Consider the following 26,207-nt stretch of genomic DNA (forward strand, 5'->3'; position numbering starts at 1 on the left):
TTCTACCACTGCCTCTCACCTGGCAGGTGATCACCACCCCCAACTCAGACTGCAATCTTTACTTCGCCCCCTAATTCCTGACTCAGAATCCCCACCTAGACGCAGAACTTCAACTTCAATTCCTGACTCCAATACCCAACTCAGACCTCTAGCCCCAATCTCTTAACTCAGACCCCCCTATTCAGAACCTCTACCCAAAGGCAGACTCCAGACCCTGACTCCAGTCGCCAACTCGGACCTCCCTTGGATCTACACTCAGAGACATGATGCAGACTCCAGAACGGGATTCAGGTCCCCAACTCAGACTCCTGATCCTCTGTTCCTAATGAGGCCCAACCTAAAACCACTATGCGGACTCCAGACCTGGACTGACTCGGACCCCAACTACTCAGATCCCAACTCAGGCAAACTCCCAGTCAGGATGTGGATCCTAGACCCGAATTCTGATTCCAACTAGGATACCTAACTCAGAACCACAACGGGGATTCCCAACTCCGATCCTAATTCGGGCCCTGACTCAGAACCACTAAGTGGATTTCCGACTCCGGTCCCAATTCGGGCTTTGACTCAAAACCACAACATGGATTCCCAACTTCCGTCCCAGTAGCGCAGACTCAGAAACACGATGCGGATTCCAGACTCCAATCCCAATTCAGCCAACTCTGAACCACCACGCGAACTATAGACCCGGAATCCGATCCCTGGGATGCGGCCGGGAACTCGGACGCCGACCCTGGCCACGCTGTCCATAAGGTGCGGAGGGGAGCGCACTGCCCAGGCCAGGCTGCACTGCTGACGCCTGTGATCTGGGACGGCCGCGGGGCACACAGCTCACCTCAGCAACGTCAGTGATCACCCGTCCCGCGCCGTCCGCCCAGTTCCGTGGTGACCGTGTTCTGACCCTCCCAGGGAGATGGGGAGGGCCGCGCTGAGGAGCCCCCGGAAGAGCACCGCGCTGAGGAGCCGTCGCGGAGAACCGTGCTGAGGAGACCCCGAGAGAGAACCGCGCTGAGCAGCCGCCGGGGAGAACCGCGCTGAGCAGCCGCCGGGGAGAACCGCGCTAAGGTGACCCCGAGAGAGAACCGCGCTGAGGAGCCGCCGGGGAGAACCCCGCTGAGGAGACCCCTAGAGAGAACCGCGGGGAGGAGCCGCCGCGGAGAATGGCGCCGAGGAGCCCCCGCGAGAGAACCGCGCTGAGGAGCGCCCGAGGGAAAACCGCGCCGAGGAGTCACCAGGGAGAACCGCGCTGAGGAGACCCCTAGAGAGAACCACGGTGAGGAGCCGCCGCGGAGAATGGTGCCGAAGAGCCCCTGAGAGAGAACCGCGCCGAGAAGCCCCCGAGAGGGAACTGCGCTGAGGAGCCGCCAGGGAGAACCCCGCTGAGGAGACCCCTAGAGAGAACCGCGGTGAGGAGCCGCAGCGGAGAACCGCGCCGAGGAGCCCCCGAGAGGGAACCATGCTGAGGAGCCGCCAGGGAGAACCCCAATGAGGAACGCCCGAGAGAGAACCGCGGTGAGGAGCCCCTGGGAGAGAGTCGCGCTGAGGAGCCCCCGAGAGAGAACCGCGGTGAGGAGCCCCCGAGAGAGAACCGCGGTGAGGAGCCGACAGGGAGAACCGCGCTGAGGAGCCCCCGAGAGAGAAATGCGCTAAGGAGCCGCCGAGAAGAATCGCGCCGAGGAGCCCCCGAGACACAACCGCGCCGAAGAGCCGCCAAGGAGAACCGCGCTGAGGAGCGCCCGAGAGAGAACCGCGCTGAGGAGAGCCCGAGAGAGAACCGCGCTGAGGAGCCGCCGGGAGAGAACCGCGCTGAGGAGCCGCCGGAAGAGAACCGCGCTGAGGAGCCCCCGAGAGAGAACTGCGCTGAGGAGCCGCCAGGGAGAATCGCTCTGAGGAGCCGTCAGGAGACAGTTGCGCTGAGGAACCCCAGGGAGAACCGCGTGGAGGAGTCCCCGAGAGAGAACCGCGCCGAAAAGCCCCGGCTGCCCAGGGGAGAACCGCACCGAAAAGCCCCGGGTGCCCCGGGTAGAAACGCGCCGAAAAGCCCCCGGTGCCCAGGGGAGAACCGCGCCGAGGAACCCCGGGGGAGAACCACGCTGAGGAGCCCCTGGAAGAGCGCCGCGCTGAGGAGCCCCGAGGAGAACCGCGCTGAAGAGCCCTAGGGAGAACCACGATGACGGACGCACCAGGGAGGACCGCGCTGAGGGGCGCACCGGGAGAAATGCGCTGAGGAGCCCCGGGGAGAGCCACGCTGAGGGAGCCCTGGCAGGATCTTGCTGAGGAGCTCCCTGGAAGTCCGTACTGAGGCGACGCGGCGACTGTTCTGCCTGGAGACTGCAGCGGCGCTCCGACTACCCCCACCACAGCTGACGTGGCAACCGCCCCCCACCTGCTGATTGGGCAGCAGCAGGGGAAGGCTTGCGGCGGGCTGCTGCACGGATTGGCTGGGCGCGGAAAGTGATGTGCCGTGTCCTGTCATTGGCCGAAAGGGTATGGTTTTGATGCCACCCGGGCTCAGATTGGCCCAGCAGGTCGGGTGCCACGTGAGGCACTGGCTGGGTGTGAGGTGGCGCGAGCCACCGCCCTCCCTGCCCCCACCCGCCGTCCTGCGCACCGCAGGGGGCTGGGGCAGGGGCCAGCACCAACCTCAGCGTTGGCATTGCCGTGGTGAGCCGGAGACACAGGCTAGTTCTCTGCCTGATGTGTTCACCACCCTGGGGTGACCGCGTGAGGACAGCGGCCGCACCCCGACACTGCTGTGGGCTCTCGGTGTGGAGGCCTGTGGGCGTGTAGGCCACGCCCGAGGCCAGCCCCTCCACCGGCGCCGCTGCAGCGACCCTCGAATCGGGGCAAGGTCCCCTTTCGATGCTAGGTGGGTGGCACCGGGTGCGGGAGGCGTTTTCCCCCCTGGCAGCCGGTCCGTGCAGGGGATCAGGATGTTCTGAAGCCCCCACTACTGTGCCTGGGACACCCGTGTCTGCTGCTCACCCCTGAGGACCTGGGACCTTCGGGGGTGAGTGGCAGAGGTGGCCAGAACATGCTGGGCCACCCACCTAGCAAAGGGCAGCGCCTAGCGCCCCGCGCCTGCCAGCGCCCCGCCGGGCCTGCCCTGCCCACCTCCCATCCCCCACCCGGGCCTGACACTTGACCGTGTCTGCCGTCGCCTCCCCTTGTCCGTTCCCTCTGCGCCTCTGGCGCGCGCCTTCTGAATGCCAAGCGTTGCCATAAACCCTGGGGACAAAAGCCTGGGTCACAAAAGCCCCTTCTGGAAGCTCACACCCTGAGGCTTCCCTGGCAAGGCTGGGGGCAGTTGGGCCTTCCATGTGGACTGCAAAAACACTGTTGGAATGCAGGACTCCGGGTATGTTCTTGAAAGTTGTTACAACCCCAACCCAGGGTTGACCTCAAACACAGGACGAAGGGGGAGGCTGGAGCCAGCCAAGCGAGCCAGCCGTCCCCCCACCCAGGCACGCAAGGAGGCCATTCATCTTCACCGCCTCTGCCGAAAATATATGTCTACGGGAGAGCCAGGAATCTCTCTCCAAGGGTGACTGGGTTGGGGGTTTTGTTGTTCTTCAGCCCAGAAGTAAAAGAGAAAATGGTGTCATTTTTTCAGGCAGCAAGAGATTCCTTTCTGGCCTTCAGCAAGGACGCCCAGATGAGTCCACTCCCTGCCTCCTGCTCAGCCCACAGGCAGGCTGGGCACAGGTGACATGTTCCCTGGGCGCCTGTCACTTCACACTGGCCCAGGGAGTTCGTGTGTTTGATCAGAGGGCACATCCCAGCCTCACCACCTAGCTGGGAGGTTTTTGTCATCTGCCTGTCCCAGAGGCAGCTATGCAACCAGCGCCATCACTCAGAACCAGTGCTCAGGTGCGCCCCAGACTCAGAGTTTCATGCTATACTGTCACTGTCTTGAAATTCTTGATAGTTATCTTTGAACTTGTGGTTTTAGAAGTGACGTCTGAGGGGAAAATGGAGCTTGGAACTTCAGCTCCCAAGTGGCTTTCCCACCTTCCTGCCTCCTCAGGACAGATTCTCAGCTGCCTGTCTGCCTGCTTCCTCTGTACCCAGCCTCCCTCTTGACATCCAGAAGATCATGACTCCCAGTTGGTGACCACTATTATTCTCTGCCCCTGACCAAAAAGGGCAGGGAGTGGCTGAAGTCCTGACCCTGGCCTGGACTCTGCAATGCAGAGATACCTACAAGTCTCATTTCCCCGCCTGTAGGATGGAGGTGATGCTGACAGCCTCTTGGAGCTGTTGAGATGGGAAAGGAGAGAGATTATGTGGGAAGACAGGGCCAGGAATGTTGAGTTGAGCGTGGCCTCAGGCGCCTGTCCTGCTCCTTCTTGCTGCTTGGGGTACAGCTCCATTCCAGCCTCACTGTGGCCCCCAGGCCTCCTCTGGCCTTCCTCAGCCTTCCTCAGCCTTCCTCAGGAGGGCAGAATCCTCCCCTGGTCACCCTCCCTGCATGTCCATTTCTACCTCCCCAGGAGGTCAGGGGAGCAGAAGCCCAGGTCTTCAGAGTCATTTCACAGATTTCACCAGAATAAAAGTCCTACTCATGTGGGGTTTACATTCTGGTAGGAAAGACAGATTTTCAAAATGTGGCCATTTTTCTTTGGGCCTTTGTTAGCTGCATCAGATGGAGGTACCCTGGTAGACTCCTTCAGTCCTCACTCTTGGACACAGAGCTGTCTTCCAACCTTTGTTTTTGTTTTATCCAAGGATGTTAAGCATAGGCTGAAAAGCTCCCTAAATCAATTTCACTTAAAACGATGTCCACCCTCCTACTAAAGAGTGACAAAGGGTGTTGGTTAGGATTTTTATCTTGAAAACTGATTTGTAAAATCATGAAAATTGAGCTTATTTGGTCTTACACTTAACAAAACTGTGGGTTCTAATTGTGGGCCTGGATGGGGATACATCTTACAAGTAGTTGATTTGTTCATATAGATTTTCATGTTCTGGGCTTGCCTCCACCCTCTACCTAACCCTGGAACCTCAGACCCCAAGTTCCTGGGCGCTTGGATTTTTCCCTGACAAACTTCCCCCACTGTGATATTCCATGGGCACTTCACCTTGTGTGCTTTCGTGAAGTCTCCCTGAGTTTACTCTTAGCAGTGGGGTTGCCAGGCCAAGGAGCCTGTCACTATTGTTTGTGACCAGCTCACCAGACTTGGTCAGGAAGGACAGTTCTGAGTCCTGTGTCCTCTGCTCCTCACCCCCTCGCCACACACGGGGTGCCGTCAATCAGCCAGCGCCGCCTGCCAGCCCAGCGCACCTGTTGTGTGCCCCCACTCCCGCCTCCTCTATTCCTTTGGGGGAAGAGTGGAGAGGAAAACAGGCCGAGACTAAGAAGGGTTTGTTGTCTCGTCGGGCGACAAGAGACACGTGGGAATTGGCTAGAGAAGCATGCGAAGCTGGGCAGACTCCAGGCCAGCCCCAGAGGCAGATGGGGGCTGCCAGGCAGGCTGGGAGGTGAGCCCGGGGCTGGCCTTGGGCACCATGGCAGAATTCTGGGAGGGGGCTGCAGTCACAGCCAGCTCCCTTTCTGAATTGTTCTGTAGGTTGTGGAAGGCTTTGAGATTTGGCGCCTGTACCTTGTCACCTTCTTGGGACTCAAGGCTGCAGGGGTGGGTGTGAGAAAGCCTGGGTACCTGGTGGCCACTCCCTGAGCTCCCCATGTGACAGAGGGCAGGTCCCATTCTCCTCCTGCGTCTGGTTTGCCTCATCTGTACATGGTAGGGGCTGAGTTAACGTTCCTTGCACTCCTTCCAGCTTTACTCTTTGGGGTTCAAAAGGTTCCCTTGCAAGCCTGTGCACCGAGAGCACGCACGCACACACGCACTCACAGCTGAAGAGAATTAGGCTCAAAACGTCCACTCGGCTTTTCTCTTGATTCCAAGGTATTTAGAGTGGGGGTGGGGGATTAGGGGAGGAAGTTGCTGAGCTAATTCTTTTGCATTTGCCAGCACAGAAGTGCAGATGGGGCCCAGAGCCCCGGCGGTGTCCCAGGGGAAACACCAGTCCTCTTCTGCAGTGCAAGGCAGGAGAAAGAACTGCTGTGGGAGCCCCTCACCCAAGCAGCAGGATGTGGCAGGCCCTGGCCGAGGGATTCTGTGGGCCTCAATTCTCTCCCTACCCTGCCCCCACCCTCAGAGTCTAAGGGTGGAACCATCTTCAGACCCAGCCAGGTTCCCAAGTTGCTGCTTCCCTTGGAAGCCGAGAGGCCCAGGGCCACGTGGCTGCCTCCTCAGTCCCTCTGAAGAAAGGCCCCACCCCACGCTGCTCTCAGGAGTGGACAGGAACGTGGGGGAGTGGGGGTGATTAGGACCTCAGGGTTATCCCTGAGTGGCTGATGCATTGCCAAGAAGCCTGCTCTTAAGGTCAGCCCTTGCAGTTGGCACTCTGGCCCCTCCTCGGTCCCCTTCAGTGAGGCTTTTTGCATGCATTGGTGCATATACCCGCCACTGCAGCTGTCCTGGGTAAGGGCTCTATGATCCTGCAACCCCCACCATCCGGCGGCTTCTTCCTTCACTGGTCATAGGTTTCTGCTGACCCTGCAGCCCATGTCCTTGTTCCAGAATCTTCCTCCTCCTGTTTCCTGTGTGTGCCTGCACCTGCATTCCATTGGGGCTTCCCCTCCAACTTGATGGCTTCAGGTACATGGACCAGTTGACAACTCTGTTCCCACTGAGCTCATGAGACGGGTGTTCCTGTGAGACGTGTTTACTTGACTTCCTGCCCCAGGTCTCTGCTGTACCCACAGGTGGCATGCACTCATGTCCCCACCCAAATCACATACCCACCAGGATAGGCAGGCGTTGTAGGCTGTCGTCAGAGGTGAGGCACAGTGTGGAGTCTCTAGGAGGTTTTGGGCAGGGCAGTGCCAAGGATCAGATCTCCCTTCTAGAAAGGTCACTCTGGCTGCTGAATGGAGAGAGAACTGAAGAGGGGCAGCAGGGTGAGAGGGAAGACTACAGGGGACTTGCCATCACCCAGTGAGAGAGATGGGAGGCTTGGAGAAAGCGAGCATCTGTGGAGGTGTGAGAAGTGCCAGGCTGGGCTCCCTCAGGTGGCAACTTTGTCTAGACTTCTGGCTGAGGACAGGGAGGAGCTTAAGGTAGCCCTCAGCATCCAACAGGGGTAGCAGCCTAGGGCATGTATGACCACTAGCGAGCCCAAGGGAAGGATGGGTTTGGAGGGTTTCTTCAGACCTGGCTTGGATGGACAAGCCAGATCTTCAGAAACCTATATAGTGGGGTCAGCCCCCATCCCTCCGCCCAGCTGCAGCCACCTCTGTGGCTCTGGCACACTGTCACCCTGTGGCATGGCCTGTTTGTGGTGTCCATCGCTGTCTTAGCTACCCAGGGCCCAGGAAGAGGCATATGGCTCAGACTGACAGAGTGTGACAGATGCAGGTCCTGCTCCCTCAGGGAAGCCCCTGTTCCAGAACAATCTCAGCCCCCCTGTAAGAGCAACCTCAGCATGCGCTACTCGGGGAATGCACTCAGACAACAGTGCTGTGTTAGGGTTGCTCCCAGCCTGTCCTCACGGGCAGATTTGTGTTCCTGCATTTGGGGTCGGTGATAACGTGAGGCCAGACGGGTGGGGGGTCTGGAGTTCAGGCGGTCTCCATGAGTGGCAGCACGGGGTGTGGGCCAGTTCCCATTGGGAGGGCAGCTGTGCTGTGTGTGTATATGTTTGGGCATTGCTCAGCCAAGCCTTGATTAGCCGAACCCAACTCTCACAGAGCCCCCACTTCGACGCGGGTTAACTCAGCAGCTGTCTCCTGAGCACCTGCTTGGGGCCTGGTTGGGTGCCAGGCACGGGGGGTGGGAAAATGAAGTGAACTGGGCCTGCCAGACCCATTGCCTGCAGGGCCTCTTCTACCACCACCTTCCAGAGGCAGCTTCCTCCCACAAAGCATCCCAAGCTCAGGGTGTGTGCCCCCCTTCCTGTGCAGGCCTGCCACTTCCACAGCTGCCCCCCAGCCAAGAACAATCACCTCAGCCTGCCAGGGAAAAGTGGGCCCAGGCCTTTGAGGACATTGCGACAACCAGGGCCAACCTGGGAAGTTGTTTCTGATTATCTCTTGAGTCCTGGGAGAGGTGTTAACAAAAAGCCCCATCCTCGTTGCTCTGGTGGTTATAGTTTATTTTAAGCCCCATCCTCGTCACTCTGGTGGTTATAGTTTGTTGTACGCATCAAAGGGCCCTGGATAGGTATTTGTAGTGAGAACAGATATTTGCAGAGAGCCCAGAGAGCCAACTCCATTCCCAGCTCTGTACTTGTAGAGGGTAAGGCTGCTGAAATGAAACCCACCAGGCCTTTGGTGAGCAGTGGGTGCACAGTCATTGACAGTAAAGGTCCTCAGAGAACCTGATGAGAATATTATAATCAAGCTAGTCAGGCTCAGAAGATGGATATAATTTGGAGGAAAAAGACAAGAATGGGAAAGAAAAGGGAAAACTACCTGGGGTACCATGTGGCTGTGGTGGTTTTTATGTGTCTGGAAGGCCTTTGACAATCTGTTCTTCAAGAAATGGCACTTAATTCCCCTCTAATTAAGTTTGGGCTGGACTATGATTTGCTTCTGTCAAATAAAATATGGAAGAAGTGACAGAGCATGACTTCCAAGACTAGGCCTTGCAGCCTCCTTGCCCTCTCACTGGAATCACTGATTCTGGAGGAAGCCAGCCACCACAGTGTGAGGATGCTAGCAGCCCTCTGGAGAGGTCCCATGGTGAGGAATTGAGGCCTCCTATCAATGTCCTCCTGTATGAGCTTGGGAGTGGATCCTCCAGCCCCAGTCAAGCCTCTGATGAGACAGCAGCCCTGGTCCACACCTTGACTGCAGCCTCTCAGGAGACCCGGAGCCAGAACCACCCAGTCAAGCCACCCCCAGATCCCTGGCCCACAGAAACCATGTGGACTGATAAATGTGGGCTGCTTTAGGGATGAAGCTGTAGGGTGACTTGTTACACAGCAAAGGCCAGCTGACACAGCTACCCACTCTCACTAGGTTTAGTCTGACCCTTGTCAGGGGCAGCAAAGTGGGCTCAGCCTACCTGTTAGCTTTTACTGATGGGTGGTGGCTCCCAGGAGAAAGAGTACTGTGCCCAGGTAGTATGCCTGCCACAGGCATACATACCATGTCTTTGCTTTTGCAGAGTTTGAACTCTGCCCTCTAGACCAGTGGCTCTTAACCTAGGCTGCTCGTGAGAACCACTCCCCGGTGCAGGTCCTACTCCCAGAGAGGAGAGCGGTTTTGACTCAGGCCATCGCTAAGGCAGCAGAGAGCTGTGGCATTTTGGGTGGAGTGGGTGGAGAGGGTGCGTGACGGGTGCTCATGGGTGGGAGAAACTGACAGCTGGAATGTGATTTAGGAAATGTAACGGGTGACCTTTTCTCCCCAAGAGAACACCAAATCCATTTCTTTGGGACACGGATAAGGCTAACGGTAACACCCACAGGGACCAGGAGGGGGTTCTCAAAAGCCAGTTCTGCCCAAATTTGTTTTCTATGCCCAGGAATGTCAAAGGGCCCTCTTGGGGTCAGCCACGGAGAAGGGGGAGCAGGCGTGATGGGGTGGTAGTGGGATTCCGCAGGTAGAAGGGAAGTAGCATCAAAGCTCACTCCTGTTTTTCTCTTCTCCCTGGGTCTTGGGGACAGGCCTGTGCCAGAAGCAGGGATTGCTTCTGCTCTAACATCTACTGGAATAAAAAGCAGGCATTGCAGTGTTGAGAAATTCCTTTAGCCCTCAGGAGGCAAGTTACAGAACAAGACAGAACTGCCCTAGTCAGGCCCTGCCTGGGCACAGAGCTACCACCACTCTCCCAAGACCCCTCCCTTTTGGGGACTGTGCCCCCACCCCCCGTCAGGCAGCCCCTGCCTCCACCCTTACTCCTAGCTGGTGTTCTGGGTCATCAGTTCATAGGTTCATCTCCGAGACCTGCCAGGCTCTCAGAGCAGCCTGGACCCAGGAGAGCGATAAATGGATGTGCACTGGCTCGTTCCAAGCAGGGAGGCTTTGTTTATCTCACAAATAGTCCTGTAGCACTTACTGTCTCAGGCATGGTTCTGAGGGCTTCATCCACACTACCACCCACTGTAGAGATGGGAAAACTGAGGCATAGCAAGGTCAAGGGATTGGCCAGGCTTTAGGATGTAGAAGGTACTAGAGCTGGGCTGCACCTGGGTATCCTGGAGCCAGGGTCTGTCCCTCCCTCTCTGCCACACGGCCTTGGTGTGAGGGACACAGCCCGTTTGCAGAGGCAGCTCCTTTCATGGAGCATGGCGGGCAGGGCAGGTGTGCCTTGGCCCACATTTGGCTTCCTGAGCGCTGAACCTGCATGTGCCACCCCCCAGAGTTCCTGTGTGTGGCCAGGTGAATGGGCACAGGTTGAGGAGGTGATATGGGCAGCTAACCTCCCAAAGCACCAGGCCCCTCAGGGCTGTTCCCCTGTTTCCCAAGATTTCCCCAACAGACGGCCAAAATCGGGGGCCCCCAGGAGACCACGCTCATGAATTGTTCCACTTGAACACAACATTATTTTTTACGGAATTGGGCTGGGGAGGCCTCTGTGACTCTTTCCTCTGTAGGGAGAGAGTTCCTGAACCCACCGTGCACCCTGCCGCAGCAGCTGCTTTGGAGACTTGACTTTGACACTCTTCTCAACAGGATCCCTTTCCTCACTGGTGTCTGCGGCCTGGGCCGCTGGCATGGCTGAGCGGAACTTGGCAAAGCAGTGAATTGGGAGCTCACTTAGGCACGTGGTCCTGAGGCTCCTTGCTGGCATTTCTGTTTTGCTCCCTGCTCCTTTCTTTTGTTTGTAACTTCTCTTCAGGGCACCCACAGCCCCCGAGGAGGGTGGGGCTGAGGAGGCTGGAGATGGAGCCCAGGCTTATCACCCTGGTGGGCCAGGCAGGCAGCAAAGAAACCAGTCCCAAGAGGGTCGGTGTGGAGACCCCTGGAGTGCACAGGGTGGGCAGTGACCAGAAGATTCGCCCCAGGGCCTCTAATTTTGACCCTTGATCTGGGTCTAAGCGCCTCTGAGCGAGAGGTGAGGGTTTCAAGCAGCCTCAGCTCCTAGGAGGCAGAAGATACAGTTCATATGGGGGCGGTTCCATTTCCATCTCCCTATTCCCTCCCCAGGCCAATGGCCAGAGCCAAAGCCCTCCTTGGGACATGTCAATAGCAGCAAACATTTTAAAGATGTGACATGTTCGAAGCCTGGCAACAGGGGCAGCTCCAGCTGCGCGAGAACATGGCTGGATTTACGTCTGCGGCAAAGCACCCGGTCACCTTTCTCTGCTTGGAGTGCAATCTTTTTTTGGAAGCCCTGCTGGAAAATCTGAATCTTGTGAGCCATCAGCTGTTTATAATCAGAGAAGCATATGTTTAAAAGAGCTGAGGGGCCTTATAAACTCCGTGTGCAAATTACCTTTGGGGCTGCCTGCTCCACCACCCCTCCCTGAGGCTGCCATCACTGGCGAGCGGCTGAGTGTGCTGCACAGAATTTGCTGTAACCCCGTTGTGGCACGGGGTCTGTTTAGCTTTAGTCACGTCAGCTTGGCCCTGGAGCGTGGGAGCCTCCATCTCTCCTGCACAGCTTCCAGGCTCCCCCCCACCCCCCAGCCCCAGCTGCAGAGGACTTCTGGCTCCCTGTTGCTGGGCTTTTACCATGAGAAATATCAAACCTGGGAACCGTGGAGCAAGAAGTGGGCAGAGGCTCAGACAGCAGGACCTGTGGGGGCTTCCCGGAATTGGGAGCCGCTCTCATTGTCTGCTGTGGTGCTGTGGTCCTGCAGGGCTGTTTTTTTATTTTGTATTTTTTGGTGTTCATTATTGTTTTTGTAACAGCTTTATTAAGATAAAATTCACATACCATACAATTCACCCATTTAAAGTGTACGATTCAACGGTTTTTAGTACGTTCAGAGTTGCGCAACCATCACACTATCTAGTTCCAGAACATTTTCAGTGCCCCTAAAAGCAACCCTGCATTCTTTAGCCGTCACTCCCCACTTCCCTCCTCTCATTCCCCAGCCCCAGTCAGCCACGGCTCTGCTTTCTATCTCCACGGGTTTGCCTGTTCTGAGCATTTCACATAGCTGGAATCACACACTAAGCGAACTTTTGTGGCTGACTTCTTTCACTTAGCCTAAGGTTTTCAAGGTTCATTCATGCTGTAGCATATATCAGTGCTTCATTCCATTTTACGCCAAATAGTATGCCATTTTATGGATACTATCACATTTTATTTATCCGTTCATTCATTGAACACTTGGGCCATTTTTACTTTTTAGCTATTATGAATAATACTGCCAGGAACATTTGGGTACAAGCTTTTTTTGTGGACATAGATTTTCTTTTCTTTGGTTTTTTTTTTTTTTTTTGAGTATTCACAAAGGAATAGAAATGCTGGGTCATATGGCGCCTCCATATTTATCCTTTTGAGGATCTGCCAGACTGTTTTCCAATGTGGCAGCACCATTTTGCATTCTTACCAGTAGTGTATGTGGGTTCCTCTCCACATTCTCACCAACACTTGTTACTGTCTGCCGTTTTCATTTTAGCCATCTTAGCGGGCGTGAAGTGATATCTCCTAATGGTTTTGATTTGCATTTCCCTGATGACTAATGATGCTGAGCGTCTTTTCATGTGCTTATTAGCCATTTGTATCTCTTCTTTGGAGAAGTATGTATTCCAATTCTTTACCTAAATTTTAATTGGGTTGTGTTTTTATTATTTAGTAGAGTTCTTTATATTCTAGATATGTTTTTATATTCTAGATATAAGTTTTTATCTGATAAGTCCCTTATCAGATATATTTTCTTCCTTTTTGTGGGTTGTCTTTTCATTTTCTTGATCATGTCCTTTGACTCAAAAAGGTTTTTAATTTTGATGACATTAAATTTATCTGTTTCTTTTGATGCTTTATGTTTTTGGTGTCGTAACTAAATAACAACATGTAATCCAAGGTCAAAAAGATTTACCCCTATATTTTATTCCAAGAATTGTATAGTTTTGGCTTTTACATTTAGGTCTTTCATCCACTTTAAGTTAGTTTAATGTATGGTATGAGGTAGGGGTCTAACTTTATTCTTTGTCGTGTAGATAGCCAGTTACCCAACACCATTTGTTGAACAGACTCTTCTTTCCCCAGTGAAGGATCTTGACACCCTTGTCAAAAATCAATTGACAGTAAATATGAAGGTTTATTTCTGAATTCTTGATTTTATTCTATTGATTTGTTTGTCTATCCTTATGCTAGTACTACATTGTCTTGATTATTATAGCTTTGTAGTGAGTTTTAAAATCAGAAAGTGAGTTTTCCAACTTTGTTTTTCTTTTTCAAGATTGTTTTGGCTGTTCTGAGTCCCTTGAATTTCCATATGAATTTTATGATCAGCTTGTCAATTTCTGCAAAGAAACCATCTGGGATACCAATAGGGATTGCATTGAATCTGTAGGTCAACTTGGGGAGTATTGCCATCTTAACAATGTGTTAAATCTTCCAATCCAAGAGCATGTATTTCATTGTATTTGGATTTTTAAAAATTTGGTTCAAGAATATTGCACAGTTTTCAGAGTATAATTTTTGCACTGCTTTTGTAAATCCTACAGGGTTTTGTGTGACAGTGACTGGCAGTCATCCTTCCTCCCCATGTACTGGGTTCTGCCCGTCCTCCAGCCCATCTCCCTTGGAGTCTCCCCCCAACTCCAGGGCTCATGGCCCCTTTCAGGCCCCTGGCTTCTGGTAATGCTTCTTTGTGGTCTCCTGTGTTGTTGCACGAATTGTTACCCAAGTCTTTGCACATCCTGCATCCTGCCTGGAGTGTTCTCTCTCCTCCCTTTTCTGTGAGCCCTCACGAAACACCTCCTGTAGGCTTACTGAGCCACTATCATGTCCAAGTGCTCTGTGGCAGCTTGTGGAATCTTCTCATCCTTGGGCACTGCCTGCCCAGAATGGGGCTCTCAGAGGCCAGGATGACTCCACTGTCCCACCAACCTCTGTACCCCACGGCCATGCACAAGGCACAGGGTCCCAGAGAGGGTCTGTGGATACAATGGAGCCATTTCCCAGTCAGACCCTACAATCGATAAACTGTGCTTAAATTAAGTGAGGTAACTTGAGGCTTCATCACCGGGGAGATAGAACTTTGGCAGCTTACAAAGGAATTTTATTTTTCAAATTTCCTTTCAACTCGGGGGTCTCAAATCCACTCAGCAGACTTGGGGGGGGGGGTCCTGGCACTGCTTCTAAGGAGGGTGTCTTTGAGGGGAGGCAGAGTTGGCTCACGGTAAAGGCTCGCCCTGAGGCATGGCAGGTGGCAGGTGGCTAGAGCTGCTCACCTGCTCGCCTGTGTCCATCCCCTTGGGCAGCACACAGTCAAGTCCTTTTGGACCAAATTGAATCACTGCCAAGTAGTATGCCCGGCCTTGCTGAATCTCTACCCATCTGTAAAAAGGAGAAATCATTTCTGTGTTCCCTACCTCCCAGAGAGCCAGGGAGGGGCCAGGATCCAAGGAGGTAACGGCTTTCTAGCCCTTTGGAAACCTGAGTGGGGCTTTGTGCTTGCATCTCATTTAATCCATGAACCCTTGCTGACTCTCTATTCATCCACACACCCTGCTTTTATTGTGTGCCTTCTGGGTGCTTGGCCCTCTACTAGATGTGGGAGTTATGGTGTGGTATGGACTGACACAGGTGACCCCTCCCTGGGGGAAGCAGACTCTGGTTGGGCAGCCTGGCCTCAGGAGATCATCACAGCCCTCGCTGGGGCTGGGGCACAAATGGGGCAGGAGCAGGAGTCCAGCCTGGGGGATGTTAGACTCACAAGCCATCCCCTGGAAAGCTGTGGGGAGACTCAGAGCAGGGCCCCAGTAATCACAGTGAGGTGTTTAGGGATAGAGTGGAGATCCCTCCCACCTGTTCCCCAGGCCCCCAGGCCCCCAGACCCGATACCACCCCAGCTGAATGCCTGCTAGCAGCCCAAATGTTAGACACTCTTCTCTCTTAGGTGGGTTGAGGAGACTTATGGGCTTCCATTCCCCTTGGAACATGAAGAAGGGGCTGACTAAGGCCCCCATCCCTGCTCAGGCCTGCAGGAGAGCCCTGTGGACACTCCAGCCTCAGCCTTCCTTGCTATCCACAACCACACCAGTGGCTGGGAAGCCAGAATTCCCTGGCTCCTCCGCTTTTTCTGCACAGGACTCCCTCACAGCCTCTGGGTAGGAGCACACATAACATCTCCTAGAGAGTTTGGGGCTGGACACAGGGAGGAAGCAGCATGGAAAATAGAAGACTGCAGCCCCCGCCTCCCTCCAAGGCAATTGTCAGAGCAAGATCAGCTCCCTGGAAGACACCTAGGTTGTAAACAGGGTGGGGCAGGGGTCCTGGTAAGTATGAGGAACCATAGGCCTGAGCCACCCACCCCTTGGCATGGGGCACCCAGAAGGTAGCAGGCTAACGACTCCCCATGAAATTAACAACTTTGTGAAGCATTTGGTATTTGGGGGATTTTACATTAGGTTTAATGAGCCTCTGAAATGAGATCCCGGAGAGGGGCCAGGACCATGCCGGGGATGTGGCTTCTGTGGACTGAGCAGCCTGGAACCCCTACTTGCTTGGTGTCCTGGGCCAGCCAGACCTGTGTCCCACTCCTCCTCCGCGCCCTGGAAACGTTCCCTGAATCACATTGTTCACCGCGCTTCTCAGGCCTTCTGGGCTCTTCCTCTGCTGCTCGCCATAAAAACTCTCCAGTCATCTTTTCCGCTGTGGTTTTTATTGTTTTATTTTATTATTCCAGCTATATTACATTGGGAAGAGCTACAGAAATGATTTCTTCTCCCCCAGATTCCAGAACAAGTCATGGCCATTGTAGATTTTGATTAATCGCCATCCCCCTTATTTCTTACTTTCTCCAGCTTAATTTTTCCCACTGTGGGAAGGGAGTCTGGAGGACAGGCACCCTTGTTGACCGTGGATAGGTTTCCATTCCCCCTCAACCCACCCAACAAGAGAAAAAAGTGAGCTCACATCGTGGGCCAGCCCCTATTCTGGAGGCCACAGCCACAGGCTCTGCGGGCCTCCGGCCGAGCTGGGTTGCAGGAGAAGCCAAGTGCCGGCTGAAGGCCTGGGGAGGAATCTGGGTTCTCTTGGCTGCTGGTAAGATTATCCATTAAATCCATATTCCTCACTGTAGAGTTCATGGATTCAGAGGATATACCGTATTCTGGCCGTCTTACATTACTACAATATTACTTCCAGATGGGCAAACGCACTCTCGGAGCCTGGCCTTGCAGACACGATGGCCCAGCACGCCGCTCACTGCCGCGCCTTTGTTCTCTGCTTCCTGCTCGGTTCCTGCTAACTCGGGGAGCTCCAGGTGGCTGCCACTCAGGGGTGTGTGGGGGTGCCTTGGGGCACCCAGACCTGCAGCCCCCCCCCACACACACAGGCAGTCTCCACAGAGATAGAGTGCCAAGGGTGCGGGCCAAGACTCTTTCCGAGCCTCTTCTGTTGCCGGGGCCTGTTCCCTGAAAGGCACGGTCCTGGGCAGGCGCAGTGCCCAGGCTGGAGAAGTCCTGCTTCTCCATCTCATCCACAGGATAAGTCAAGTGGGAGCGTTCCAGCATTCCACATCTCACTGGGGGGGTTAGGCCTCACCTCCCTGGCAACTCACTCTCCTCACATGGCCTGAACCGCAAGGTCAGCCCCCTCCCAGGCCCGTGAGAGTCAGCAGGCACTATGGGCAAGCGGCCTGCTGGGCCATGGATTCTGGTACTCCTCCTGGAGTAGGGCTCCTGGGGTAGGGCTAAGTGTGGTTGCAGTGGAGTCAAGGCAGCTGGACAGCCCTTCTGCCATCAGTGAGAACTGTCTTCTCTCTGCTTCCCCTGTGCACTTCTGAATCCCCAGGGCTGGGCACAGGGCTATGACGCCATAGGTGCTCTAGATGGATGGAGGAGCTCACAGCTGCAGGGAGTGTGGACATATGGGGTGTGGAGGGCCAGGCCAGGCTTCACAGAGGTGGAATCTCAAAGGAGGAAGTGGCATGCCAGGTGGCAGACATAGCACCTGCAAAGGCCTGGGAGGTGAAGGTACCAGGTGTAGCCAGCATCCCAGAAAGGGACATGAGGCCCTTGGGGCTGGGGTGGTAGGGGTAGGAGAGCATCTTGAGGGTGGCTGCAGCAGCAACATCATCTTTCAAATGGTGACATCCCTTCCCCAAGCAAGGGAATAATGCAGACAGAGGTGCCTTTAGAAAGAATGGCGGTCCTGGGGACCTGACTTCTGGGTCTCTCAGGAAACATGCTCTCCAGCTTGTCAGTGTTACCTGGACACTCTAATGGAGGCACACAGTGGTGGGGGGTGGGGTGCTGCAGGAGGGGCCTAGCCAGGGCCTGGCATCACACAAGCAGAGCCCCGGGGCGCAGTCGGGCAGATGGCCGGTGGTTGGTGCAGGTGAGGAGTAGCAGGGTGGGGTCCGGCGATAATGCCACTGATGATAGTTGGCAAGGATGACTGCAAGTGTCTCGACCCAAACATGAGACACCCCTCACCCATCCTCCCATGAGCCTCAGCATGGGCACCCCATGCCACCAGCTCCATTTACAGCCAAGGAGCCTCAGTAGAGACACAGCTGGAAAGTGGCCAGCTGGGGTTTGGTGCTGAGCCTCTCTCTGACTCTCTGCTCTCTGGAGAGCTCAAGGGAACCTGTAATGACCTGCGGGCTGTGTCATGGAGGGCCCTCACCCCAGAGGAGCCAGGGAGGCGGACAGAGGAGGCAGGAGCGGGGCAGGAGGGGCTTTGCAGATTACCCAGATCCTTTGTTGGCCAGTGTGGGAATGGGGGGAGGCCAGGGAGGACACCCTGTAGCCTGGCTCAGGCAGAGGCATGTGTGAGGGCCCAAGGGGAAGAGAGTAACCAGGTAGACTTGGTTTCCAGCCGAAGCGTGCCTGGGGATGCCTGCGCCCGAGCATTCCTCTTCTACCAGCCCTGCTGGAGTCCCCTGGGAACCATCCTTCCAAGCCCCTGCCAGACTTGGAGCCTGTGACTCCTCAGGTGGTCAAACCCAGAAGGACCTCTTGGGGGAAGAAGAACCAGCTCAGGGGGCATGGGGAGCCCTCTGGGGCACCCTCCTATCACACCCTGTCCCTCTGGCCACATTCCAGCTGGCCCTGCCTGTGAGGGTTGACCAGCTGGAGCAGCCCCGCATCCCACATCCCCAGAGCCTTGCACTGGTCTAAATGCCTCCCAGCCTCCTGGAGTTGAGGGTGGCCACAACAGCCAGAGCTTGGGTGATTGAGTGGGTAGAGGGGGTGGCCAGAGTGGGAACCATGGTGATGCAAACCATAAAACTGTCCCCCACATCACCTCCAAACCCTTTGGGCTGGCCTCTTGGTGAGGAATGGCCCTGGGAGAGGCTGCCCTGCCTTTGACCTCTCATGCACTGACAGTGATGGGCAAGCGCTGTCCGCAGAGCACTGACCCCACCGCCGGGGTCAGAGCCCCTATTCCTAGCCTCCCTTGAGCATTTTGGTTGCTGGACCCTCATTAATTGCTGTTTGTATCACTTAACAATTTTTCACTTTTGGAGGGGTCATAAATAACCCCAAAGCAGCATGTACCGTCTCGGGCCAGGCTCAAGTGGTCCTCTCACTAGGGAAAGAAGTCAGAAAAAAGCTCCAAGCTGAAGCGCCCACACCTACCCACTGCCTCAGATGTGCCATGGCTCTCAAGGAACCCTCTAGGGGCACAGCTTTGGGGAGTGGAGCTGCATGGTCAGCTGGCCAAGCCACAGTGGGAAAAGGTGGCCCGTTGGCCAGAACACAGTCCCCAAGCTTCCTCGGCTAGGCTCTCGAGGAAAGGCTGGGTGTCCCTTCTCAGCAGAAGCCTTGTCCCTAGCCTCCAGGGCCGGGCTCCAGCTTCCCAGGCGTGTGGTTCCCACCCAGGCTCTCGTGGGTTGACTTGCCAAGTGGTGTTAGGACACGCAGCTTCAATTCTGCAGGGCCTGGTGGAATTCCATTCCCTGCCTCCCAGAACATCTTATCTTGAGGGCCTCTCAGCCACAGTAGACCCCAAACCCCAGAGACTCCAGATTCCCCATTACGGAAGGGAGCCGCGAAAGGCACGGGCAGCGCAGTGCTTCTCCTTCAGGAGGTGGAACTGGGCGGCCCGCGTTGAACAGGCCAGGAGCACTGGTGTTCTGGATTCAAAGCAACCATCTCTTCCCACATTTGGAGGGAGCTGAGAGCAGGCAGGAGCCAGGACCCAGTGCATCCTGAATACTGGGTGACTGGCAGACATCACCCTGGCCCAAAGCCAGGCCTGCAGTAGGAGCTCAGTGAATATCCCCTCCGTGAGTACAGGAATCTCAGTGGTGCGTGTGGAGCTGTTTAGTGGGTCCTGTATTCGCCAGGACAGCCATGGTCCTGCTGAGTGACAAACAGCCCCCCAGATGTTCTGCCCTCTGGTGCTGCTTGTCCACCATGAAGTGGTCGGGGTTCTGCTCAGGGACCCAGGTGTTCTTGCAGACAGCCCAAGTCTTCCTTCCTACTCCTGGCAGGGCAGGGAATTACACTGATGGCTACAGTGCGACACAGACTGGGCCTGGCACAGTGTCTCTCAGGCTCCATGGCTTGGTTGAGTCACCTTGGCCATTTCAAAGGCTGTTGGGGAGCAGAAAGCGCAAGGTGGAAGTCAGTTTGAGGGCTACCGCAGAGTGAGAGCCTTGACAGCCAGGACCCCCAGGCTGATTGCAGCCCACACCTTTGCTCACAGTATGCCAGTGTTCCCCAGAATGTCTGTACTGAGAAGGTAGACAGCAAAGCCACAAGGAGACTTCTGGGTAGCCAAGGTGGAATTCTTCCCTCTCTGCTTCCCAGTGTTCCACCATTTTCCCTGGCTTTCTTCCAGAACCTTTTAATGAAAGTACCCCTGCCCCACCAGGGCCTGGCTTAGGATGGGTAAGGAGCTCCGGGAGGTCACGGCCCCTCCCGGGAACATTCCTGTCCCAATCCCCTCACCCCCATATTCAGGAAAGTTCCTCAGGCCCGTATGAACTGGCTTCTTAATTTTGTTTTAAACGCAAGCTTTCAGAAGAGCAGAAACGGAAAGACAGATGGCAGGAGGTGCCGCAGGGCAGCACTGGAGAGCCCGAGATGGAAATCAGGTAGATAGGAAAGCGGCTCACAGCGGCTGGAGAGCAGGGAGCACACGCCTGTCTGAGACCTTGGGCCAGAGGAACCCCCTCTCCCCCGATGACCCACTCGCCCCAGGGCCTCCAGGTTTGAGCCCCCCAGGGTATCAGCCCAGCGTTTTAGGGGCTGCCGTGGTCATGGAGTAAGGACTACACCTGGCATGGTTTCCTTGGTTTCTGAAGGCTGGGAAAGCTGCATCTGTCGCAGAAGTGAACCTTGTTTTGTTTTGTTGATGGGTGTAGTCTCAGGGCCTGTTCAATGTCTGTGGGGTTGCCTCTTCTAGAAGAGCCGGGTTGACAGCCCGCGTGCCCCGTCCTGGCTTAAACACTTTGAGGCCCTCCCTGCTCTTGGGGGAGCTGAGAGTCCCACTGCAGCCCAGAGGCCCTCCCCTGACAGCTGCTTTCCTTTGCCCCTTCCTTCCCCACATCCCCCTCACACACCTTGTGCTTCCTCTGGGCTTCAGGGGCCTAAGCCCCCGGTAGACCCCCACACTTAGGGTGCCTCACCAAACTCGATCCCTAGCCCCAGACTGGCTTCCCTGCACTTGGCTGACCCCCTCCTCACCTCCCTGTTTCCACCTCAGGGCCCCTCTGGAAGCTGGAACTCGATCCCCGCAGCACCAGCCCCTCCCCGCAGCTTCATGGGGCACAGCTCCCAGGATATGGATGAGCAGAGGGGAGGACAGGGATGATGGACCTCAGGAATTATCTTCCAGTGGATGCAAGGCTGACTCATACATGTCATGGAGGATAGTTCGGGTGTCTGAGCTAGCTGAGGTTCCTTAGAGCACATGCATGGTCTGGACTATCCAGAAGTCCTCTGTGTGCTTTGTGTAGATGTATGACTCCCCAGCTGACTCTGTACTAGATGACCTGGGCTAGGTCCACTTAGATCTGTCAGGGGAAGGGCAGTTGCAGTTAGGACCACACTAAAAGATTAATATCCACCCTGGTGTTGACCAAGCCCTGGACCCTGCTGTGCCGGGCACTCCCATCAGCATCCAGGTGCCCATTTTACTACAGGGATCTGAGAGCTGGCTAGGCAGGCATCCCTGGTCATTACTGGGCCTGTAGGAGCCTTCATGTCTGTACCCTCCCTGCCATGCACCTTAAGGTCAGGAAGTCCATTCAAATGCAGATTCCTGGGCTATTCCAAGAGTTACTGAATCCCCACCCTGGGGTGAAGCCTTGGCGTCTGCCAGGGACCATAGACAATAGATATTTCCATCTACCCTTGTGACCCACCTCCTGCCCCTCGAGTGTGTGCTGGGGCAAGAGGCCCTGTGGCCAGTGGAGCTCCAGCCACAGAGGACCATCTCTAGCTATGTGCTCTGGGGTGCAGAGCTGACCTCCCAAGTCTCAGGCTTCTCATCTCTCAAGTTGGGGGTGACAATGGCTATGTACATAAGATTAGGAGCACACATAGGAGGTGATGCTGTTTAAAGCCATTATCAGAGGCTGGTGCCTATAGTCCCAGCACTTTGGGAGGCCAGGTGTTAGAGACCAGCCTGGGCAGTATAATGAGACTCTGTCTCTACCCAAAAAATAAATAAATAAATAAATAGCCATACAAGGTGGTACATGCCTGTGGTCCCAGCTGTTTGGGGGCTGAGATGGGAGGATCACCTGAGCCTGGGAGGTCAAGGCTGCAGTGAGCCATGATCACTGTGATTGACGTGTTGACCAGGCACTCAAAAAAAAAGCCATTATCACACCCTGCACACAAATCCCAGAGTTCAGAGAACACAGATCAAAATAAGAAGTCAGAGAATCCTCTCGAGCTGAAAACCCTCATTTTGTTATCACCTAAATGCTGCCTGCTGGCTGGCGAGCCTGGCTGGTGGGGGCCAGCGTAGCAAGTGAAACCAGGGTAGGATAGTGTAGGAAGTCATGCCCTCAGATCATTTGGGGAAATTGGCACCTGTGCTTCTCATCATACAGTGCTGGGTTGGGGAATGGGCCTGGGTGCAGAGCTTCAGAGCCAAATACCATGCTGGTTTCAGAGAAACAAACAGTCCTGATGTAGCTGTGGCCCCTGGAGGCATCCTAATGTTCCATCATCTTCAGTGATAGAAAGACGGAAATGGACACAGATCAAACTCGCATCACAGACGTATAGCTAGGTCGGCGAACCACTCAAAAGACCCCAAGGTCTGACCCCTTGCACGCCTGGGCGGAGGTGGAGCCCCTTCACCATGTGTGCAAATGTGGCAAACTGCAAAATGTCCCAAAACAAGTCCCTTACTATCCATGTCCCTCCATGCCAGCTCGCTGGAGGGGCTCTTGCTGAAAGAGGTGGGGTTCAGTTCCCAAACCCACTGGAGGGTTGCAAGGAGACACTTCTAGTATGTTAGACAGCACAGTCTTCCAAATGGACTGTGGGCATGATGTGTAAAGAATCGAGAAGCCAAGTGCCCTTGTCATTTATTATCTTTTAAAAGTATTGGTGGGCTCCTGGGGGCTTGAGTGTGCTGGCAGCTCTCTTCATCTGGCCTGTTTGCACCTATTATACTGCCCAGGCCGGTCTCTAACGCCTGGCCTCCCAAAGTGCTGGGACTATAGGCACCAGCCTGTGAGTATTTGCGTGTACTCCCTGGCTCAGCCATCTTCTGGGGTCCGGCTACAGTCAGGCCTCCTTTGTGCTGAACATGTGCTGGCCCTGCCTGGGGACAGCTGAAGGCCAGGAGGAAGCTGCTGGCCTTGAGAAGGCCTCTCAAAGCAGAGGCAGCCCCTGCTCCCCTTTCTCTCTGTAAGGTAAGAGGGATCCAGGGCTGGCCAGAGCCAGCAGAGTGCCATTAACCCCTACCTGTCCAGAACTCTGAGCTGCTATGGGTCCTTCTCTGACTGTCCTATGTTGGGGGTGTCAGCCTGGGTGTCAAGGCTGAAGAGGGGAGCCTCCTTGGCCTCTGAAACAAGAACAGAGCATAAGCCACCACCAGCCCCTTTCCCATTTTGCAAGGTGGCTCCCAGAACCTGGGACTCCATGCTGTCTGTGGGGTTCATAGTGTGTTCCTTTCAGCCCATGGGAAGTCATGCCCTTGGATCACTTGATGTAAATGTTCCTCGTTTTCTTCATTATGTGGTGTTGGGTTGGGGAATGGCCTTGCTGGGAGTTGGGGCCTGGCCTGGACCTCGAGGCCACTGGGGACTTGGCTACCTGAGGGAGATGAGGTTGTTCCCAGGGTTTCCTCATCCCAGGGGCCCTCAGCTTTCCAGGGACTTGGGCAGGCATGGCTTTCCAGGCCAGAGCCATGTACGGTCCCTGGACACTTGCAGCAGCAGGCCCCAGATGCAAGAAAGAGTATTTGTTTCTTAAAGCTTGTAAAGAGTTTCTAAAAGGTGGGGAGGGGATTGGTGAAGGCCTGTCTCATGTTTTCCATTCTGGACCCCGGGGGTACATGTTACTGGGGCCAGACCAACTCCAGGGAGACGACTCGACAAGTTACGAAACATCCAGCAGCATCCACGACTAATTTCTTCCCCCTGTTTGTCCTACCGTGGAGGTCGAGTTAAAAGGCAGCACTTCGGGGGTTGAAAAGCTACCCGCAGGGGTCTGCTCATGAGGGACCCCCGAGCCTCTGCAGCCTTTGTTCAGAGGCAGCTAATAAGCCGACTCCCGCTGGGCGCTTTGCAGCGAGGCTGCTGTTCCCAGTCCCAGCTCAGCCTCCCTGCCTCAGAGGGCTGGCAGATCAGCAAATTACTGTCTCCAGCCCGCAAGAGGGGCAGGTCCAGGGATGTATTTCACCCCCAAGGTGTGAGTGGAATCAGCAAATTGTATCAAGAAATATTTCTAGGGATTTACATTCCGTCAGTCAGCGGCCTTCGGGAGGCTTTACTCCGCCTGCAGGGGTGGGAGGCCTCGCGTAGAGCTGGCGGGGGCAGCGGAGCCTGGGTGTTTCAGTAGGACCCACTCACTCTGGGCCACTTCTGATGCTGCAGATAACGCCAGGTCGCCCTCCAGCCGTTTGTCTCTTCCGACAGCAGCTGTGGTGATGGTCACCTCGGCCTACCTGGCCTGCAGCAGCCCTGGCTGGAGGCTGACCGAGCCTCCGAGGAGGTTCACCTGGAGCTGTCCGTCCATCCATCCATCTGTCCCTTGGCCCCTTTAACAGGCCTTGTCCCCTTTGCCAGTGCAGGGAGACCCCACCGTGGACTTCTCTTGGGGTGGCCCGTGAGACCCAACTCCACTGCCGGGGGATACCCTCACCCCAAGCCCAAGGAGCCTGTCGCTATGCACACCCCCTGCCCCCGGGAGGCACATGCTGAGCTTTCCTGTCCTCCATTTGGTGGCCACCTCACCTCCATGGGGTCACAGGGCCCACACGGACAGCCTACTAGGGTCCTGGCAGGCACAGGATATGGGAAGCCCTGTGCCCCTGGGATCAAGCTTGGATCCTGAGGTCCTGACCTTGGTGAGTCAGGGCTAGGGAGCCACAAAGCCAGCATGTTCCTGCCTCTTGGGGCTGCCAGGTGATGTGTCATCTTACCAGGTGTTGACAGGTGGAGAGAGGTGGGCTGAGTGAAGATAGGAAAGGACTATGGGAGGCCGGGGCAGGCCTCGGGTGGACGCCTCTCTGTGGCAGTGACATTTGTACAGAACCAGGCAAGGCCAGCCCATCCTGGGAGCTGAGTGCTGGACCACTGGGGCCTGCAGCCTGGAACTGAGCCCAGAGACTGCAGCATTCAGAGGTCAGGGATCGAGGAGGACCTCGCAAAGGAGATCGGGAAAGTGGAGGCCTGGTCACCCCCAGGAAGAGCTTTTTCTAAGGAAGGAGAGGCCAGCATGTCAGCCACGGCTGGTGGGTCCCACTGAAGCTGAGAACAGAACTGGCAGTGGGGTTTGGCCACGTGGAGGTCCTAGGGGAGCTAATGAGAGCAATGCTGCGGCCAGGGTCGGCAGAGTGCTTCCCTTCTCATATGGTTGAGAGTCATGACTTGTTTAGTAAATAGGCCATGGCAGCCTCTTGAAACAGTGAGGTGGCTAAGCTGCCCCTAGATAGCTGTGCCCTGTGACCAAGACCCTTCCTCCCTCCCTCCCTCTACCCCGCCGGGTTCAGCCAACTGACACCAGGGCCCTGTGAGGCAGCATCTGAGCCACCCTTCTGCGTGGGAGCTATGGCGACTGCTGCCTTAGCGGAGTAGGGGTGGGGCATGTGCCACTCCCAGACCAACTGGCAGATGAAGGCCTTTGGCCACTACAGCTGCCACCTGGGGTGCCTCAGGGCAGGCTCAGCTCACACCCTTGTGGGCCAGCTGTGGCCCAAAGGCCTCCTTGCCTCCATTCCTGTGCCAGGGTGGTCTGCGCAGAGAGGACAGGGGAGATTCCAGACGGATCCTGAAAACAGGCTCCGCCTTCCTCTGTGGCTCCGGCTTCCTCCATGGTGGCCCGAGAGGGGTGTGGTGCTGCTTGTCCGTGGTGTTCCACGCGCCTGCCGCAGCTGCTCACCCCACTCCCTGCCACCCTGGACAAGGTGCCCACAGCCCTGTCCCATTTACTGTTGGGGCAAGTGAGGGACATGGAGGCTCTGCAGCCTCCCCCGGGACACTGCAGCCCTCAGGACTCCCAGCAAGCCCCTGCCTCTCAGAGCCTTGGTGTCCTCATCTGTAAAGTGGGATGTGACAATACCCTTCTTGCTGAATGGGCAGGGAGAAGGGAGCTGTTAGGTGAGACTAGGTGGTACTTGGCAGCTGTGGCATGTAGAGGCCCCATGTAGGCAGCCCCACACCTGGTCCACAGTTCTGTCCTTACTGCAGCAGTGGGCCTGGAGACAGTGGCATTTAGAGAGGACCCTGAAGTCCAAAGAGGGGATGCCAGCCCCAAACTCAGCAGCTCGGAGTAGCAACAGCCTCGGATCCCTCACACCTCGTGGGTTGGCTGGGCAGGTGGACTGGTCCGGGCTGAGTGGTCTAGGATGGTCTTGCTCCCAGGGAAGACCCTTGGCAGACAGCCTCTCCTCTGCCAGCTAGCAGAGCCTCACTAACTGCTGGTGGCC

General features: G+C 55.7%; 2 protein-coding genes across 5 annotated transcripts in view; one reads left to right on the forward strand and one right to left on the reverse strand.

Moving 5' to 3' along the window:
• LOC140713166 (uncharacterized) overlaps nucleotides 1–10,730 on the reverse strand; it is a 46,156-nt gene extending 35,426 nt beyond the window's left edge. The window contains exons 1-4 of the mRNA XM_073022529.1: nucleotides 10,630–10,730; nucleotides 3,115–3,228; nucleotides 2,744–2,865; nucleotides 836–2,441 (exon numbers count right to left, since the gene is read on the reverse strand). Of these exons, the coding sequence (XP_072878630.1) occupies nucleotides 1,126–2,441; nucleotides 2,744–2,865; nucleotides 3,115–3,228; nucleotides 10,630–10,730 (1,653 nt within the window). The 3' untranslated portion in view covers nucleotides 836–1,125. The remainder of the gene's footprint in view (nucleotides 1–835; nucleotides 2,442–2,743; nucleotides 2,866–3,114; nucleotides 3,229–10,629) is intronic.
• The window catches only part of KCNQ1 (potassium voltage-gated channel subfamily Q member 1), a 395,418-nt gene that overhangs the window by 243,354 nt on the left and 125,857 nt on the right, over nucleotides 1–26,207 (forward strand). The gene's annotated exons all lie outside the window — the stretch shown is intronic.

Source organism: Chlorocebus sabaeus, chromosome 1 (assembly GCF_047675955.1).
Source record: "Chlorocebus sabaeus isolate Y175 chromosome 1, mChlSab1.0.hap1, whole genome shotgun sequence".
Lineage (NCBI taxonomy): Eukaryota > Metazoa > Chordata > Mammalia > Primates > Cercopithecidae > Chlorocebus > Chlorocebus sabaeus.